The sequence below is a fragment of the Strigops habroptila genome, chromosome 1, assembly GCF_004027225.2.
Source record: "Strigops habroptila isolate Jane chromosome 1, bStrHab1.2.pri, whole genome shotgun sequence".
NCBI lineage: Eukaryota > Metazoa > Chordata > Aves > Psittaciformes > Psittacidae > Strigops > Strigops habroptila.
The window spans coordinates 130,676,216-130,697,345 of NC_044277.2; the positions used below are offsets into that span (position 1 = coordinate 130,676,216).

General features: G+C 37.0%; 1 protein-coding gene across 3 annotated transcripts in view; it reads right to left on the reverse strand.

Moving 5' to 3' along the window:
• FAM126A (family with sequence similarity 126 member A) overlaps positions 1-21,130 on the reverse strand; it is a 45,132-nt gene that overhangs the window by 13,301 nt on the left and 10,701 nt on the right. For all 3 annotated transcript variants that reach the window (XM_030475815.1, XM_030475805.2, XM_030475822.1), the window contains exons 2-9: positions 12,411-12,490; positions 11,452-11,553; positions 6,763-6,942; positions 3,774-3,854; positions 3,242-3,357; positions 2,808-2,903; positions 1,166-1,282; positions 315-402 (exon numbers count right to left, since the gene is read on the reverse strand). In XM_030475815.1, the coding sequence (XP_030331675.1) occupies positions 315-402; positions 1,166-1,282; positions 2,808-2,903; positions 3,242-3,357; positions 3,774-3,854; positions 6,763-6,942; positions 11,452-11,553; positions 12,411-12,461 (831 nt within the window). In that variant the 5' untranslated portion in view covers positions 12,462-12,490. The remainder of the gene's footprint in view (positions 1-314; positions 403-1,165; positions 1,283-2,807; positions 2,904-3,241; positions 3,358-3,773; positions 3,855-6,762; positions 6,943-11,451; positions 11,554-12,410; positions 12,491-21,130) is intronic.

Below are 21,130 nucleotides of genomic sequence, written 5' to 3' on the forward strand. Positions count from 1 at the left end.
TTTAAAAGGTTTCCAGTTCAGAGATGTGGCTACTACTTCAGAATGCTTCTGTTCTGCCATCTAAGCCTTCAAGACTTAGAAGCATTCCACTGAAAATAGCTTGTTCACTAACGAAGGCTACAAAATAACTAAATACATTGAAAATACCTGTGCCTGTGTGCATATACTTACAGATCTAGCTGTTCACACAAGCATAGCCACATGCACCTCGTGAGATTTAGGTTCCTGGTGTGATGTTACATCATGTGTGTTCACAGGAAGGATTTCCTAGACTAAAAATTCTACTCACAAAAATGTTGAAACACAATACCTACCAGCAAAGGTTCTGGATACAGTTCCAGCTGTGCTCTATACAAAATGTCATCCATCGCTTTACGGGCCAGATCCCATTCTCCATTATAACTACAAAGGTAAATATATACATAATAATAAGCATCTATATTAACAGATGAACCTTCTTGGCCACATAACCTTTACAGACTCCCCATCCCTTGAGCGCTTAATTTAAGGGCCTGAACTACTTGTGTTCACTAGCAGTAAGCCTGCTATTTAGAGAACTTGTTCTGAAGTAGCATCTATGGAGACATAGTTTTATTTTCATTGGCCATCTTGAGCAGCTCAGAAATTACGTAATTAGTTATTGATCAGCTAGTCATGAAATATTCTGAAATTCAAGCAGAACTGCTTTAGTATTACTGCACCTTTTGAGTATTCCTGTGTTTCTAATCTTAATTGCCTCAGTTATTTCAGTTATTAGGAGAGCTTCAAACATTAACTTGACTATCAAAGGGTAGACAACGTCAGCATTTCAGAGAAAAAATGATAAGACCTTTTGTCCTTAACTAGACTGATGTCAAAACTAAGCATGCAAAATGCAGACAGCACACAACGGTTGGAAAAGGGTTGGCGTTTTCAAAGTTGTTTTTTTTATACCAGCAATTATACCTATTAAGTGCTGTTCTAGCCCTCTTTCCCCAGTATGATGTAAGTAACTTCAGACACCTAGTTGGAGAACCGTGTTCTCTTCCTAAGGGGGTTATAGCTAGACACAGCATCATCCACTAGAAAATAAAACCTTTCAACGGTAGCATGCCTAAATAAGTGTAGAAATTAAGCTGACTTTTCTTTATTTTGTATGCATACAGAAAAAAAAAACCCAACTTACAAGGCGTAATAAATCCCTGTTAGCATTTGCACCATGAATTCAGATGAAACTGGAATCCTACAGTTGACTCCCTTGTACTTTCTTACTTGTTGGCGAGGATATCCACAGACACAAATTCTAGAAAAATTATGCATTTTTCATTAGCAACTAATGTGGAACCAGCCACCTTTGTATACAATACTACAAAACTAGGTGCTTAGTATGCATTTTAATTACAGTAGACCCACAGGAAGGTATCCATCAACATCCCTGCGCTGAAACAGGCTATTTCTTATAGTGGAAGAAGGGTATGCCCTCTACTGGCAGAGTTCAAATTCTTCAAAACACAGACATCCTGGACACATGTGTTACATTTATGCTACAGTGGAACACGAAAGAAAACTGCCAGTAAAAGCCATTCTGGATCCACACATTTGCTATAGAACAGACAAAAAAATAAGTGAATTATATTTAAGGAAATAAAGCAGTATAGCAACTATTACTATTACAGACAGAAACATAAGCATCATTGCATATAAAATGGAAGTTGCATGCAAGTTGTCAAGCAAAGAGACCACAAGTGCTCTGGTCAGATGATTAATAAAATTATCCTAAATTCCAGTAAAAGTCAGCTTTAGAGTTTAGTTCTGAACTAAATATCATGTCAGGTTCTGCAGTCAAAACATTTTGTAAATCAAAGATATTCAATTCATTGGCTATTACATGACTTGTAGAATGACCTTTAATGACATTAAACAAACTACTTCCTTCTCTAAAGCATAGACTAGAAAGTTTAGTCTCAGAGAGCTTCAATTCTTCAGCTTCAATATCATAGAGCTTGTAAACTCTTCTTGGATCTATGTTTTTTCCAGAAAAAAAAAATATATATATGTATATATAGTATCATAGTACCTTTCAAATTACAACTCTAACAGCTATTTGAGGAGCCTTTATTAACACTGACTTTGCCATTAACCTACTGCACTTTTTTCCTCTCCTCTCTATCCCACAACACATCATTACGCAGTCTTTGGCTACATAAACCAACAAAACACCCAACAAACAGCAGACTGTGCCCCCAGGATCTTTATAGCTCAGCAACAATACCAGATTGCACTTCATATCTAGCATGGTCAAAATTTGACTCGTCATGCTGATATCACCATATCTCCAAACTAAAAGAGTTTAAACAATTAGGAAAGACAGGAAGCCACACTAGTGACCACATGCAAGGAAATTAAAGCATTCCGAGATGTAGATGTTTATAAAGGAAGAATCATAGAATGGTTTGGGTCAGAAGAGAGACCTTCAAAGTTCTTTGATTTCCACCCCACCACTATGGGCGGGGACATCTTCCACTAGATCAGGTTGTTCAAAGCCACATCCAACCTGGCCTTGAACACCTCCAATGATGGATTGAGTGTTCACAATGCCTCTGGGGAACCTGTTTCAGTGCCTCACCACTCTCATTGTAAAATTTTCTTCTTTATGTTCATCTAAATCAACTCTCTTTCAGTTTAAAACTTTAAGCACTTAAAAAAAAAAAAAGTCAACTTTACAAGCAGCTTTTGGAACCTGAAGCTTTAAAAAAATAAAAATATCAAACTCATTGCATTTCAATTTGAAAATGCTGTTTTAAGTGTAATCAACCTACAGAAATTACCTTGAACAAATTTGACACAGTGACTGAAGAGAAACTGCAGGCATGTAGCTCAAGGCAGCATTGTAACAGAGCAGAAGGAAAGTCAGAACTTCAAACCTGGAATTTACAAGAAACATTAAAATTACATTACCAATTTTATTTTTTGAAAGAAAACAAGTTTACACGGAAATTTGCAAGACCTATTTGAACAGATCTGATATTTTGTTTCAATAAAATTGACAATGGAGTAGCTTAGTTCTGTAGGCTTTTCTTCTTCATGTAGTAATAGGCACTGCTAGTCTTTCTGCATCTACATTTATATGTCTTTAAAAACAAAAACCCACCACAAGACACAGCATATACCCATCCACCTTCAATCTTTAACAATATTAAAAATTACAAGAAGTTAAGATTCTTAAGTGATTCTCAAGCAAAATCCTATTATACAGTTTCACCTGTTCTGTGCTGTTAACATCTCTCTCTGAGGATGAGGTCCACTGTATACGACCCTGGACAAACCATGCTGCGATAAAGCTCCTTCAGTGAGAGCCATGGAGCCAATGCTGGAAGGCTAAAGGAAAAAAGGGTCATTCAAAACATGTCTGCCTGATGTCATGCTACAATGCAAATGAAAATAGACAACAATCAGCAGCATCATATTTATACATGAATTTTCAACAGGCTTAAAGTTATCTGACTGCTTAGCTGTCTTAGATTTGAGAAGTTATTCTACACCAGATAAGGTATACAGCTTCAGAATACAAAAAAAAGACATAGTTGGTACACGGATATTATGGAGTTATGACTATTAAGTCGTGAAGAGGCCTCAGAGACCAGTTAGTAGTCCTCAGAAGATTGAGAAATATGTTCCTATGTCATCATGCCACACATTAAAACTACTTTTCACTTTTATTCTTAACACATAGGCCCCCAAAGCATACTGCCTTTCTCGATCAGTAACAACTTTATGTTGTAAATATCACTTACTTCATGATAGACCGAAGGTTTGGACAAAGACGGAATTGTGAAACTCAGCACTTTGCTATGTCCCTCTTTGTCAACTATCTCCTGAAAAAGACAGAAGATACCAATGGTTACACCATACTACAGAAACCAGACATTCAATATGTTAAATGATGAGTGGGGGTAAATGGATAAAGAAAGCCAGCAAATTATTATAGGGACAGACAGGGATACTATAACAATCTGAACTACAAGCTAACAATTATCTCTGGATTTGCTTTCTATCACAATGCATTTGCTTTCTTTCTGAAAACTATATAAATGATTTAGCAAAGGGCACACATATTTTCATACACAGTCCATCTTAAAAACACTAACCGGAAATCTCAATATGTTTAAAGTGTTGTCTTTTTTTAATTATACACTATTTGCTAATTGTGAATATTAATGGTCAATAATTCTGTTCTGAAAACTATTTACCCATGAAGTAATGACTCAAAGTAATTCATTCTGGAAATACAGTTCTGGAATGACTGCAGCTGCGTATGGTTTGATAGCAGCAGACATCATAGTGTATGCAAAAGCCCAAGTTTGATAATTTGTACTTATAGAGTTAAAACAAACATGGATACAAAGCTTCAAAGAAGCTACTGTCCTGCAAGATACCACCGTAGCAGTATGTTGGCAGACTTCTCACTCCTGTTAAATTGGCAGAAGATTAATGGATAAGGCAAAAAAAAAAGATGTGCCTCTGTATCACAGAAGAGCACTGAAGTACTTCAAATAAACTTCACAAGTTCCAAAGCAGACTTGAACAACAACCAACATCACACACAAGAACTCTTTTCCCCCCCGTCCCTAAATTTCAGCACCAGATTTCATGTATCCAAAGGTAGAGATCACAGAGAGGAGCTTTGGTGCCTCCTAATGCTCCTGCCTTTGGAAGGCTGAAGGACTAACTTCACATAGTAATTATTAAAACTCATGTCTTCAAGTAGAATATGAAGTGGTAAAGGAAGGCTAAGGTGTATCAAAAAGGCATATAGAGCTATTCTGTCTGAAGAGTTATACAGGTCCTCCACTCCACAAAAACCACCGATAGTTTTATCTTCATTATTGCTTCTGCATCAACAATGAAAACAGTTTCTTCAATTTATGGGAGGAGAAGGCAAGAGAAACTGGCTACATCCAAACTTTTAAAATCTAAAAATATCAGTATTTTGACTCTTCATTCTAATCAGATTTGCAATTAAGTTTCAGGAGTGCATTTCAAGATCGGAAGTGTACTAGTAAAAAAATTGATACCTACAGCCGGGAAAGCCAAAAATATCAGCTGCATGCACTACCACTGTATGTGTCCAAGCTGAAGGTAGAATAAACTACTTCATGATCTCAAGGTTCAACCACAATAACTCCATACCCCTGACGATGTAGCAAATTCAGAATTACTCTGAGCAATACTTAATTTTTCAATTTCCTTCAGTAAGAAACTGCAGGACTCTGTTGAGCATTTAATTCCCTCACATTCCAAGAGACTATACATTTACAGAAGGATTACTGTTTGTATTAGGCTATGTCTTTCCTCTTGCCTTTAAAAACAAAGTAGCTGGTTAAAGAGCATATAAGTATCTAAGCAGGTCACTCAGTACCTTTTCAACCTTGTATACTGAAGAACAGCACCATCATGATAGTGTAAGTTACAAATTTTGTACAACATCGGCAGAGGAGAAGTCAGCATCAGTAACAAAGCATTACTTTAGCATAAGCATTCATTATTTCTTAAAGCACAAGGTGGGGGGAGTGTTTGCAAAGATCAGGTTTATTGACAGCTTTGTGCAGAATCTTGCTGTAAAATTCTTAGGATCCCAAGCAGCTGGAGATGGATGGCTATGTTACTAATTGAGGAAGAAACTGTTCATAGATAAGAGAAGACGGTACTGGACTGATTTCAAGCTAAACTGTAAACGTAATCTCTTCTAGGAGAAAGACAAGTGATTGTAGCCACATCCATCAACCATTTTAGATTACTTCGTCGTGGAAATAAAGGAGTGAAATGACTTAAGGCATAAGATATACCAAATGTTTTCCAGGAATATTTTTCTTCTCAGATACAACTAAGCACACAGAAAACACATGAAACCTGCACTCCGAGTTGAATATAACGGCTCAGTTCTTTTTAAGTAGACTCCTGGGTAAAAAAAAAAAAAAAAAAAAGTGTTTTCACTCGCTTGGTAAAGACACTTGAGATTATTTTTAGAAGAATGGAAGCTGCTTTCTCCAGATTTTCAGAATGAGAAGACCTGAAGTTCATCACTCTTTCACTTCCCAAAAAGCCTTCCTACAACATCCAGAACATACAAACTACACTGAAGAGAATCCCAACGGACATAACACTAAGCTTTTTATAATAGCCATAAAAAGACAAAATGTGTAATTAAAATATGGTGCTCTTCAAGGGCCCTTCAAAGCAGTAATTTAGTAACAAACAGTATCTTTTCACATAAAACATGGGGAAAAAAATGTCAAGGTTATTCCAAAATTAAAGACGACATTTAATTTCTTAAAGCTAAGCAATCTGTTCAGCAGTCAAGTGTTCAGAATTTGTGATTTTGTGTGTGTTTTCTAGTCAAGATAGTCAAAATACCCCAGAAAATATGGGCAACCACTTCAAAAGTAGCACCTCTAGAGGCTTTCAAGCAGAATGTAAGTTTAATCACCATATCGAGAATTAAGTAATAAGTAAATTAACATTCCTTTGCCTCTTTCAGCCATTAGTACATTAACACTTTCAAGGAACCACAAAAAGAGCAGAGAAAATATTCACCAAAATAAAAGAAAAAGGTTCATGTTGCAGATTTCTGACATGGATACCAATTTGAAGAGTCAAAACTAAGATACTCAACACTTCAATTCTGAAATGAAATTGTTCATTATTCACCAATAAAACACTCTACAGTACCCCCAAAAGCACACTAATATTTTTAGGCCTTAATGATTACACGCAAATACGAACCAAGTTGTAAACTCCTAGGAGAAGAGCCTCTATGCACCCACTGCTCTGCAAATCCCTGCTGGCTGAGACAGCAAGATAACACCACATCAATTCTGGTAGGAACTGCAGCGTGAATCGTAGCAATTGTTCTTCACCACTGCGATAGAACTCAAAGAGCTGATGGCAAACTGGCTCCAGAAGCTGAAATACAAATGACAATTGCGAATGAATAAAACATTACACAAAACTGCAACTTTGTCTGGATCGATTCTTTGGACAAAACTATAAACTGATGTTACATTTTAGTTATTATGGAGTGACTGAGGCAATAACTGCTCAAGTCACACACTTTTCATCTTTTATAACATATTTTCAGGTGCTAAAAGTAAAACCTTCCATCCCATGTGAAGAACGAACTCCAATGGCTCCTTTTTTTCATTTTTGGCTCACTTCCTCCAGCCTCAAAGGCATAAATAAAGGATACTTCTTATCACCATACCTCATGCCATGCCCTCAATATCTCTGATATACAGGAAAAGTACTTGAACAGTTCTTGCTACTCTAGAGCTCCAACAGTGTACACGCAAACTGCCAGCAGCTTTTACCCACCAAACGAGAAGAGCTGCATAACTCTCAAAGTATTACAATAACTTAGTACAGAGTAGAATTAGCTCACTTTTCCACTCTCATTAAAATCTTCTGGAAACTTAAATGTATTTATAGGTTTGAGACAGAAATCGGAAACCCCAGGAGTAATTTTACAACCAAATTTGTTAAGTTGTTATAAACGGAAATAATATATTGAAGTGGAAATAATACACTGAGCTAGAACAAGTTCTAAAAAAAGACTAAAAAACAATGAAGCAACCACCTTGCACTGTGTTTCTAGATTTAATGCACATTCTTATGCTAACACCTATCTCCACTAAATGACAAAACCTAGTGTTTACCATCTTGTGCCAATGTATGGAACCTATATTTTTATGTTAGTACGTAGATAGGAGATTTCCTAACACAAGTGGAAAATAACATCAAAACCAGTAGACACTAACAAAGCCATCTGAACTGGATGCTGAACTCTAAAGCAAAAACCCAAAAGCGCATAGTCAAAAATACTTTTTGGCAGCAAACACAGCAAACCATTGGTAAGTTTGGAACTGTAAAAGGGTTTCCTCTAAGGAAAAAAAAAAAAATAAATTGTTGGGGTAGAAAAGAGAAAAAGAGGATTTTAATTAAATCTTCTAAAATAATTTATTTGCAAGTAATAACAGGAGGACCCTACCATGTAAGGAACTACTCCCCGAAAAAGCATTTAGGCGGCAAACTTTACAAAATGAAATCTGAGATTCCAGCTGTTTAGAATTCATTTTATTAGCTCCAGCTAATATACTTTTAAAAAAATTCTAAAATACAATATTCTCCAATTGCTAATCTCTGAAACATTCAAATGTAACATACCTAAAGGACTAGTTATGCTACCTTGCTTCTAACCTTCAAGACCTTAACAGTTTATCAACGTGACTCACAGAAATAGACTCTAAATTAATTTCAAAATCAGGAGTGTTCAGGCTAGTAACAGACCTTCACTGAAATGTATTCCTGCACAAAATCCCCAAAAGTTTAAACCTGAAAAGGATGGAATCCCAACCAGATATGCATTTTAGAGTATTTTAGAGATTGCACTGAGAAAAGATACCATAATCGTTAGAATTGCCACCACACGTCAGTTCAGAAAGCAAAGTATTACTCAACACCTTTCTGAAAATCCTTAAAAACTGCAATACAGCTATGTACTTTACTGCTAGTAACATGCAGATCATGTTTTCCATTTTATCATGTCTAGGTCACAACTTCAGTTGTTCAAGCTTTCAAAAAGCTAAGAAGCCCATTCTTCTACATTTCCCCCCTTTATTGCAGCAAAGGGGACACCACCACCAGAAGCGCAAGCTGGAAAAAAGTCTGCTTGCTTTTCTAAGTTTTTCCTCCCCAGTACAAAGAACGCTGAGTCAACATTTCTTACTTCTCAAAGTTACTTCTGAACCCAAAGAATCTTAGCAGGTTTTGGTTCTTTAAAAGTAATTAGGGTCAATCTGATCCCCTCAAAAAATGAGGAATTTTTAGCTTGTGACAGATATAGCTCCCCTCTGGAAAAAATCATCTGTGAGAAATCTACCGCAAAGGCAAAAATATCATGCCAAGCTAAACTAGTCATCAGCTTTAAGAGCAGAATATCAAAGATTCTTCTAGAAAACTTTACCAGCACAAGCGCTTTCCACCTTCAGCTTGAATATTTCACACAATTTGTATGCTTCCTTTAAGGAAGTATCAGTTCAGAATGATGTGCTTGAACTTTAAAGGGCACATAAATAACTATGACAGGTAGCCATGTTCACATTGTTATCTCAGCTGAGACAGCTTTATATCAGCACATTTAAGTGCATAATCAGTAAGAAAACAGATTTTCTTCCTCAAAATGCCACCACATGCTGCAACCTAATATCAAAACATGCTAATGACTGTCGCTATTTCCGGATAATGTTTTATATTAAAACAGTTCTAAAAGATATCTAGACTGAAACAATTTTTAATGCTGGAACAGAAGAATGTCCAAGCAATTTCATCCCTCTTTCATTTAAGCTGCATACAAATGTGTTAGACACTCCAAACACTTTATCTCCTAACGCAAATGCCTACACATCTAAAAGAACAGCAACAGAGTTTTAGGTAGAAAGCCAGAAAATCTTGAATTTGTGAAGAAACAAACCTCAGAATTTTTTTTTTTTTTGTTGGATTCTTGAGTCAAAAGTCCTTTAAATCTTCACATCTACTCAATACTCATATTGAATTACATTTTTCACTTATCAATGGCCCAGAAACCTCAAAAGTAATGAACAAAACCTTTACAATCACAGCTACTATGAATTGGATATTCTTTGCTATAGCAAACAAGTAGTTCCATTTGTGTCACAAACTGATTTTTAATTCTTTTTGAAAAAGCAAACAAAAAATCCCATATGAAAAGCAAACATGAAAAGCAAGCAGGAAAATACAGTCACAGATGCAAATGCATATGACTTTTTTTTTTAAGCCTTTGAAAAGTAAAGAACACATCCACCCCCCAAATGAGATTAATCACAATTTTAAGGTACTGTTAATTATTATATTAGAAGTACATTTATTCAAAGGTACATAGATGATTGGTTGTCTGGTTTTAATCTCACCAGTATTTCTAGTGATCATGCATTAATTCATCCCTTTTGCACTACACATACGAGGTAAGAAAGGGCAGCATGAATCCTACACTGTAAAGCAAGTTACTATTACACAGTGCAGCTAACAGACATCAAATAACAGTTGAAAGAAATTATTTGTCTTTTTAATTGCTAGCTTGTAGGTATTTTCATAACACAGAAAGCTCCAAGTAGCCCTTTCCATAAAGTGACAGGTACTCAGAGAACAGCCCAAGTAAAGATTTTTAGGTCTTCTCACAGATAGGAAAACAGTCAGCAAAGGCAACTGAGCGTTGTGCTGCCTTGAAACTGCCAGTCAGCACTGGCTTTTCATTTCGATTCAAAGCCCCACTAACAGGGAAATCTTTGATATCTTGCCCCCAGAATTATCCCAACAACCTTTTCAAGCAGAATTTGCAGGGCCTTGACCATCCTGCTACTAAGGTCTTGGAGAAACAGAGTGGTAGTCAGAAGTAGTAAAAAAATCAAAGAACATACAAAAGGATTAATTTGGCTACCAACAGGGAGACTCATCAGATTAATTTACATGTTACACGCATTCTGAAGACCAGACAGGCTTGACTCAGTAGTTGGAATGACTCAGAATGCCTTTCTGAGCAGCAAAGTAAAATCACATTTCTTCTTTGCTAGACAACCTGTGAGTTTATCTATCAGCGTTCTCTCTAAAAATGTATATACTGAAAGCATTTTACCCTCTGACCGCTACTGGCATAATCTCAAACTTTGGAAAGGTTCCTTATGCTGGGTCTTTTCAGAAGAGGAATTAAGGGCTTGGTGCAATTTTAAAATAGGCTTGCTGAATGGTAGAAAGGGAGACGATACAGTTAACAAGACACAACTAAAACCAGCTCAGTACGTTCTGAACACGCCTGGACACTTTAAACCAAGCGCATCCATGGGGTACGGAATCATTGCCGGCCCAGGTACATAACCTGTCCCATTCTCCCCAGTTTTTGGGGTTTTTTTTGCCATCATCTCAGCAAGGGTACATCCACTGTATAAATGTGTATGTTTATATTTTATGTTTTTAAAACAACAAAAGCCCTAAAACCAAAGCAACAGCTTAAAAGGATTGCAACCCTATCTAACAGTTTTCTCTTGCGTTGTAATAGACAAGCTTCTGATAGCTACAGATTAAATTCAAGTGACACTGAATTACAGAAAGAATTCTGTCAGTCTCAAACATCTTTTCAATCCCTTAACATATTTATCAATTCTATAGCCAAGTTCTGAAGCCCATGAGTATGATCTACAGGCTTAGCTATAACCAGTAGGTTACAAAACCTATGAATTATTTCCATGGTAATATGTCATTGCTAAGAACAAACATTTTGATGGAAACTCTTCATGTAGTTCTGAGGTTCACGTAGTTAGAACACAATTAACTAGCACACAAGATCTTATTTTATTCTGCTGATGTTACGTCAGACATTTTGTGTGAGAGAGCCAATATACTCACTTCACTCTGTGGCTCCTGAATTACTTTGTAAAGAGATGAAATCAAGGCAGTCTTATCTTTCAAGTTTGTAGCATAGCTGGATATGGATGCTTCTGGCAGTGTCTGAAATACAAATATTATAACTACTAGAAAAAGCAATTTTTATCATTAAAACATAACAGCTATTTCAACAACTATTTCCCATTATAGATTACTGTTTACCAGTTTACTATAAACTAAAACTTGTTTCACAAGAAATCCTTACTATGGAAATCACCATGTTTTCAGGACAACAAAATTGCCAGAGGACACACTGCGTTTTATCACTTTGCAGACAGTTTCATACAGAATGTAATGACAGTGGATCGGAAACAGAAAAACCAAGAGTTTCCAGGTGCAACCCTGTACTTGAAACTTAACACTTTGCAGATTCATACTTTAAGGAATTTTTTCTGTAGACACTAGTGAACATCATTACAGGATATAGTATTGCTCTGAAAGAACACAAATTCCAGTTGACGTGAACAGCTCTTCTGTAACACTAAACAGATTTTCTGCCAGTACTTAAGAGGGTAAAAATCTAATCTTTTTAACAACTCTTTGAAAGCTGTACATTTTAACTTACTATTCCTAGCTTTTACAGTGCTTCTTATCTGCAGTCCATAAAAGAGGTAATACTCCACTATACAGATAGGAAAACACATTCCCAGTATATCTAAGCAGACCAGAAGAAAAACCTATAGTCAGGCTTAGTCTGTACTCAAACCAACAAGACCATTCATCCGTGATATACCTTTTTAATGTATAAAGATGTAATCTCAATGAGGACAAGGACAAGAAAACCATCTGTATATATCCCATTACCTCAGCAAAATACACGGTTACTATTTTTCTTTATTTTCCACATCAATCGAGCACTTTTCCATAGCACTCCAGCAGAAATTCAAACACTACTGGCTAAATATCTGAGAGTATATTACCTTGAACTCTGATAACCACTCCTCCACAGCCCCAGTATCCACAGCTAACATCTTCCAACATCCGTTCCAAAACCTTCAGCCTGAAAGAATAAGCAAACACAGTTTGTGAAAACTACACAGTCACTGCATTAAGCAGATGATAAAAATTAAGTCCCTGTGAATATTTAAAAAATCTTATCATGCTTTCACTTGTTAACATTTCACATGCTGACATTACTTTGAACTTTTATTCTACCTCACTTATGCAAGCTGCTGGAAGCATTAAGCATGGGAGACTTCACGTACAGCAGTTTAATAAATTCGAAGTATGTACTGCGTGGGAAGCTTAATAAGTCAAAGATTTGCAGAAATGGCATTTTGAAAACAGAAAATACTACCTTCTTGATTTCAATTTATTTTTCAGCTTACAGAACTCAAGAGAAAACTGTATGGACTCACTGACGAGAAATGACTGTTTAGGTTTTTCCTAGTCAACTGTTATTCCTAACTTGGAAAAGGTCACTGAAATAAAGGCTGATGGAAAACCTTTCAATCCTCCCCCACCATGGCAACTGCAAGACAATGAGCCTGCTGCCCCAGCAGGTAGCCTGAGCCCCTGCCCAATACCCTGCACAATCTTAGAACAAGATCATCAGGACTAGGACTTGAACACAGGAGATGCTTTCTGAGGATGAAAGGGAAATAAGGAAGGGCTAAGGAATTATAAACCACAGAGGGATGAATTTAATTTGATTTTAACTGATTATAACTTTCTGGAGGTTACCAAGGAGCCAATAAGGTCAGGCTCTCTGCTGAACATCAAACTTACAAACATGGAAAAACTGGGCAGTGATGTGAAGGTCAGGGCAGCCATAGCTGCAGTGACCATGACATAGTAGAGCATAGGATCCCAAGAGGAAAAAGGATCAGAGCAAGAAGGAAGATCAAGAGTGCTCCAGAATGGTTCACAGGCTTTTGAAAAAAATATCACAAGCAACAGGAAGACTAGGGCTCCATGACTGAATGGGACAGAGAATTTGCTGACAGGAGACACGGAAAATGGTACTCACTGCCACCTTTGCTTCTGTTGTTAGCACCAAGAGCAGCCCTCAGCAATCCCAGGCCTCTGAGCATGAATAACTGCCTCAATCACCAGGCTCAAAGGGCTGATCATAAGAGTGTGCTGCCATTCACAGGGACAACAGGCAGGAGACATGAGCCAAAACATGAATCTCGGGAAGTTTAAAGATGTGATTTAAAAACAGTGTGTAACACAAACAAGTGATGGTCCTACGACAATTATTGAAGAAACAATCTCATCAAATCCTACACAATCACACGATCTACTAGCCCTACTTTCATTACTGTGAAGGCGGGCAAAGGCTTTTGCAATATCACATGCTTCAGCGGGGTTGACAATAGTAACCATTCCCTACTGAGCCCCATCAACAGCACAAATCCCTGTGGTAATATTTACTGTTCAAAGCAAGAAATGCATGATTTAAAAGTGTCCAGAGGAGTCCTGCATACTCCAAGTCCATCGCTGACTCCACATTTATCCAAGAGACACATGGGGGGGACATGGAGGGGGTGTTCACCTATTTCTACTGATCCATCAAGTAGATGGATCAGTATTTTCAGATTAAAGGCTCCCACAGAACACAGGATTCATCTGACTAGTAAAAAGAGTAAGAGCACCCTTGGCTGGCATTATCCATTGGACTAAGGACAATATTTCAAGCTTTTATGACTAAATATTTGAAGGCAAATTGGGTTTTTTGTTGTTTTGGTTTTTTGTTTGGGGTTTTTTTGCAAAAACATGAACTTTTGAGATGAAATCTATAAAAAGCTGAACTAAAAGAAACAGGACAAAGCTTTTTCTGATCAGGTCTTTGATTTCTTAAGTAGCAGGGGTATTCCATTGAGAGTAAAGGCAATTGAGATGCACAGAAGATAAACTGTCCTTATTTTACCTTTATACATTAAAAAATGCATATACCCTTCTGAAAGCACTGTTTTACTCTGAGCACAGAAGCATCCAGTAGCACACATCTGAGTGTCACAAATAAGCAATCTAATTTTGTAATTATTTTCCTTGAAGACAAAGAGTATTATGTTAAACTGATCTATCCCCAGAAGGAAAAAACCCCCTCCATTCCACGCATCAGGTGTGTGGGATCTATTAAAACTGGGAGACAACCTACTGCTTTGCTGAGGATTGACACATTCTGTGCTATCAAATAATAATAGATTAAATTGTACTGCAACAATGTACGGACAGAGTCAGCAAATCTAAGACTGTTCTAAAGGAAGAATTAACAAATTTCACTTAACACCACAATTTTTAATGAAGCCCATAGAAAGTTTACAAAAGTAACTCTAAACTGGAATTTTTTAAACACAAAGAGGGCCAAAATAAGGCCTAATTTATAACGTCTGTTAGCCTCTTCTTGGAAAAAAGGGTTAAAAAAAGCATGCCTTAATTACAGCTCAGTTTCAGTGGATTCACCTGCAAGATATAGGCCACTGTGAGCATTACATGGTCCAGTCACTATGGAATTAAAACAAGAAGCAGGTAAAGTAAACACATACTACTTTACTTTAAAAAAAACTGTAAAGTTATATTGAGAATGAACTTTATAAATACCAAAACGATAATGAAATTTCAAACAATACAGCAAACACTACACAGCATTTCTCCAAGAAAAGTCTTGTTTTAAAGTACATCAGCATGTAACACCCTTTAAATATTTTTTCCCTGGTGTCTTCGTCTTAAGTCCCTGCAAAGAGTTCAGGAGCGGAGTTTGAGAATTTCTTTAAAAACAAATTGCTTTTGTCTCCACAAATCAAAAAATACTGCTGATGAGCAGCTTTGAATCACAGAATCATAGCATGTCCCCATGCTCCTCATTCCAAGAGAATAAGAGGCAGAATCATTTGGATGTCCTGACAGAAGACAGTTTCAGGAAAGAGGAAGAAGATTCAAATGATATCACAACATTATTTGCAATGGAACTCTCTAACAGTCAGGTTGTCCATCTTTCTTGAACTTTTATTAGATACATATTCTTAGCTTACATCACACGAAGTAAAGCAACTTTAAGTGACACTCTCATTGCAGGTCTTATCACATTACTTCACATTTTCCACCTGATGAAAGCATGCATAGCTACTGCAGCCCAGCTAACACGTGGCAAATTTATCTGTCTGTTTATGCCCTGTGAGTTAAAAGTACTTTGGAGTATTTTCCACAAGACTCTCAACTTGGATTAGCAGCAACAAATAGGATTTATACTAAACAATAATTAAACTAGCTTTCCTAGTAGAACATCTATTTAAGGTAAGCATACTTTAAGCCAGAGAGCCCTTACTAATCTCTAACATTGGAACTGTCGGACATATGGAACTTGAGCTCTAATATCCACAACGGGAACGTAAGTCTAACTTACATTCCACTTGAAGTCTGCAATCCATTCTGATATAGCTTGAGTTAGGACTTGTCTGGATATTTTCCCAAGTAATAAGCAGCCTCTAAGAGCTGTAAATTGATCATGCCCTATTCTAATACTATAATAAAACTCTCCTTCAATAGGAGATACCAATTCTTGCTTTAAGATGAGGAGTAGAAGTGGAGTAAGATATTACACAAGTTTATCTGACCAAAATGAGTCTTGTTTAGAAGAGACTTCTACGAAGTCTCTACAAAACCCATTATTTTTTTCTATTACAGCACAGATACAACAGGAACTTACTGAATTTACTATTTTTAGGGGAGGGGTTGGGAAGAGGAGAGAGAGAGAAAGTTGCTATGCACTGAGCTAGTGGAGGGCAAGCCAAGAGGAATTAAGATGTATTTTCTGGCAAACTTAGTAATGGATCCACCTACTTAAAACAGCTTCAGTTTTTCATACTAGTCCCTCAAGACTTTTTTTTTAATACAATAATATAAAATCATGGCCTTGAATGAAGTCACAGATAATACATTCACAGGCTGTTCTTTAAAAAGAAATTCTCATAATAGGTGGCTTTCTCATAATAGCTATTATTTAAAGCTACCCAGCCTTTGTAGAATTCATCCACAGAATGCATGTATGTAAATGTAATCTGGATTAAGTACAAGGAGGCTGGACTTGGATGGAGAATGAACTCGAGTTCTGCAGAACTGACCTTCTGGAAACATGGCATTGGGTGCTTGCTAGTGGAAGTCAAGAGCTGGAAAAAATAAAACCAGAAGCCAAAGACTGCTCAAGTCCTGTCCTCTGGGAATCGCTGGAAAAGGAAGGAAAGCATATACTGCGTCCTTACCTAATCTGAAAAGTATCTGCTTGAAAGTTTGTACTATTTGCTAAGAAAAATTTTTTTAGCCTAAGGGAAACATGGGACAAAGTTAAGATTTTTATGAACCGTCAGCCAAATTTGTCAACTCATCCCAGAACAACAACAAAATAAACTTGTGAGCATTCGGATGTACCAGACCCATAAGAGATCAAGTCCCTGATACATACTGATCTTGTATTTGATAGTAGTTTGTATACAGAAGTAGGGAAGGGCCAATTAGGACTCAACTTTTCTTACCCTTTGAAGTGGTACAAGTACTGTTAAAAACTTTTTAATCAGCCCTACATCATATGTCGAGTTCACTTAAGAACTACAGTCTATACTTAAAATTCACATTGCCAAACCCTTTTCTCCCCCAGCTTGTTTCAGAGACAAAGACAAAATCCTTGGTAAGCCTCAGAACAGGAAAGAGCACTCAGGCAAGTGTATTCTTGAATAACTTGAGAAAGAAGAGAATGTATTTTCCCAATTTTAATGCATAACTCATTCTAGTGATACAGGCCAGGTCTGGCTTCTTGACATTTTTCAAACTTGCACAAAGAAACAAAACCTCCATTGTGCTAATCCTGAAAGAGTCACATGCTCTATTCAGATACACAATGCAAGCAGTGCTCGAAGACTCAGTACCAAATATTCTCTGATAATTCTTACCTTCACTGTAAAATCAGGCAGTGTCAACAAGACACATATGGTACACTAAGCATCACTGACAGGCTCAAGCCAATTCCTAAAACGACAAGTGATTGCTACAACAAGAAATTGCAAGTTACCATCTTATTACAGGAGAACTAACAAGCATTGGGTGAAACTGTAGGAAACAGGCTCAAAGCAAACAGAAGGAGTTACCAAAAACAACGTGAAGGAAGCATGCATTGAGTCACAAGTACACGAACTTTACATAAATGTGCAGAAAAAAGAAGCTTGGAGACAATCATGGAAGAATCCATCCACAGCCACTAAACATATAAGCACTTCTTCCCATTCAGATAGTTCAAGTCAGAAGTTGCTCCCCCAGAACACTCTTCCAAGTTCCTCTCTAGGCCTCTATTAACAGCCACTGTGACAACAAGGTTTTAAAAATTCTGGTCTGATTCAGTATGGTCATTAGTACAGTCTTCTTCACAATATGGCAGTGAACCTATACAAAGATAACTGGTTTTAACATGTTTGTTCCCAGTGGTTTGTAAAGGTTACTGAACCTCAGGAACTGAAACTGCAGTCAGTCTGAATTTCATATTGCCAAGGGCATTTTTCAGTTTTGCTGCTCTCCGCTCCTCCTGTCCCCTCCCCTCCATCAGTGCTAGAAGCAACCACCTTAATTGCAGCTTACACTTTAGATCACAATGAGTGGAGCATCAGCCTTGAAAAGTCAGGGGTCAATGGACATTTCCACGATATACATTCAAATAAGATTTCCTGATCTTCTGCACATATGCTTCTTGAACACTTTACACTTGGGATACAACAAAATGATAGATATTTGCCCATCAAATGGAAAAGTCCTCTCAAAGAATATTCATTACAGATTTTTAAAATCACAGGTATAATAATATTCAGCCACAGATGACAGACCTCAATTCAGTTTTGATAAGAGCAAACAAGGAAAAAAAATAGTTACTCTAAAGAAAGAAAGCGTACAGTCACTAGACTGTATAGAAACTATAAATAACTGTCTTAGATGCAGTTGTTTCTTGGGCAAACGATCTAGCACCCTAGAGTATGGACACTTTGCAATCCAGAAACCTACAAACAACTACTTGGCACATCCAACTATAACTCAGCCTTTTACAACCTTCCAATTCTGTTAATAGGAAAAATAAAAAACCAAACCCCAAAAAGCCCAGTTACAGTTAAGGTCATAACTCCATTTACAACGCCGGCAAATAGTCATGAAGGAACACATGACCCAAAACGTTCATGATGAAAGCTTCCTCAAAAGTCTTGAACACAAAGGATCCCTATAAGCAATGGCTTTTAAAGATTTTAATCCTGATCTTTGACTCCTGGCAATTATATTTGCTCAACTTCAGATTAGCAAACAATTACAAATCACCTTTGTACACAACTAACCTTGTATTTGCCCTTAACCAGCAAGGTGATAACTCTTTCAAGACAACCAAATGACTCATGACAGCTAAACCACTCGCTGAGATATGAGATTATACGTTGAAATATTCGCTTGAATTTATGCAAGCCATTGCAAGTCAGATTTATATTGCTAAAGCAGTACAAAGGCAGCCCTAGCAGCACAGTGCCAAACTGAAGATAAAGATGAAGCAACTTCCACAGCTTGATTTTTTTTTTTAATCCTACTTTACTATTTCTTCCTTGCTGTCTCCTGCACTGAAGCACACCATAAGTACAACTGCCATACTGATAACCACAGAGACAGCCAAACTGACCACCTATAAGCCAGTTTACTCTGGTTACATCCTATTCTCCAGCCTGCAAAAGCCCTACTCTCAAGATATTCCATTTGCCATATATCCTCAAGTGTCAGCTTTCTATCATCTGTAATATACCAATAGTTACACTTATTATAGGAAAATAAAATAAAAGCCATTACTCTCAGAAGTTTTTCTTAGCAGCTGAAACATTCTTGCTTCCTCTTTTGTTGTGCTCCATGTGAGCACTATTGTTTGTATCTTATTAAATCTTTAAGAAAAAACAGATATAAATAGCCCAATCTTAGATAAAATAGAATATGTTTAGTTGAAAAATCTTGTCTTACAGTGTGTTGTTATTCTGGATTAATATAGTCAACAGTTTAACATACACAAAGAAAAATCAAGGTAGTAACTATCTGCATCATAAGGAAAAAGAAATTAAAAATACCAGTAGAGTACAACCACAAGCTTAACCAAACATAACTGACAAAAAGAAACGCATAAAAGGGAATGGTGTGCTAATACTACAGAAGTGACCTAATCCACACAGGTTTTCAAGTTTTTGCTTTAGCCACAGAATTCCATAGTACTAAAATAAATTTATTTCTTCATGCTCCGATAAGAATGAACTAGAAAACTTTAGAAATTTTGTCTGTTTCCCATGTATCAGCACTCCTGTAACTTGTGTCAAGAGCATCTACGAGCAGGCAATACCACAGTACATGACACAGTGCTCTTGCCACTTCTGTATGGGAAAGCATTGCTACAGAAGTTACCCACTTACAAGAAATGTTCTTTACAGAATCCCAAGCAAAGCAAACTTACTGTCCTCACATGCCCTAGTTTCTCTAAGCCCAAAATGCGCTACATCCCTCTGAAATGAGGAAGTTTCCCTGACACCGAAAGACAAATTTAAGCAGTGAAATAGAATAAACAGAGAGAATAACTGTGCTACAGCTCTTGATTCAGTGCTGCATACAAGTCTTGAACCAAACAGTGGTCTTTTCAAGAGCACATGGCATTATTTTGGTATCAATGCTGCGACATCTAGTTCCCTGACTCCTCAAACTTCAGTGCTACTATAGTATACCTACACAAGTAGTATAGTTACTCATTTAATCTAGCTGTTTGTGAAGTCTGTTTGCTGCAAGCTAATTTTAAAAACAAGTTTTCTAAGTGAAAATTGCAAGTCATCTCAAGTGAGAGTTTGTTCAGAACTTTCAGCCAAATATCAAAAAGAAAGGTGTCGGGTAATTCAGCTGTTGAAAAGACTCTCAGTATAAAGCATGCATAAACACATGCAGCACAATAGCTTGCGTATGACCTAAACAGCACATGGAGAACTGAGCAGAGGCTGTACTTCACCTCTGAGCATCAACTGTTAAAGGCACAATTCCAACACCTTCTACCATTACAGCATGTAGCTGCACCTAGAGCAAGTGGAGAAGCATTCGTCTAACAAGTAGTTTTGCAGTGACATATCAGAAGCAAAAAGACTCAGCTCACAGAGTAGGGACAGGAGTTTGAGCAGGTTCTTCACCTTCCATTTGTAATACTCTTCAGTTTCTACTTTTTTTAGAAGCAACATTACCCAAAACTTCCCAACTCCACTAGCTGAGAATGAGATTTCATGAGATTCTGCCAGTTTCCAAGCCCATTCCAGGTTATCTGCAGCTCATTCAATGTGAAAGGCAGAGATGCCTATCTGCAAGCCAGAAGCTGATGTTAAATGTTGTTACACAAGCCCCACGAGAAAGAAATATTGTAGCAGCTCTCCGGACTTCATTTCAACTCACTCTTTCTTCTGCCTCCACAAAATGTGATGAACTCCGCAAACTGAGAATTAAGTTGCAAAACTCACAGTTGCTTTAGAGGTGACTTATTTTTATTTGCCAAAAATTAGTTGTTTTAAGTTCTAAAAACTTTTAATAATAGTATTACTAGCATGAAAATTATTTTATTGCATGTGTCCAGTTAAAACTTCCCTCTACAACCTGGACTCTTACTCTGCAAGAG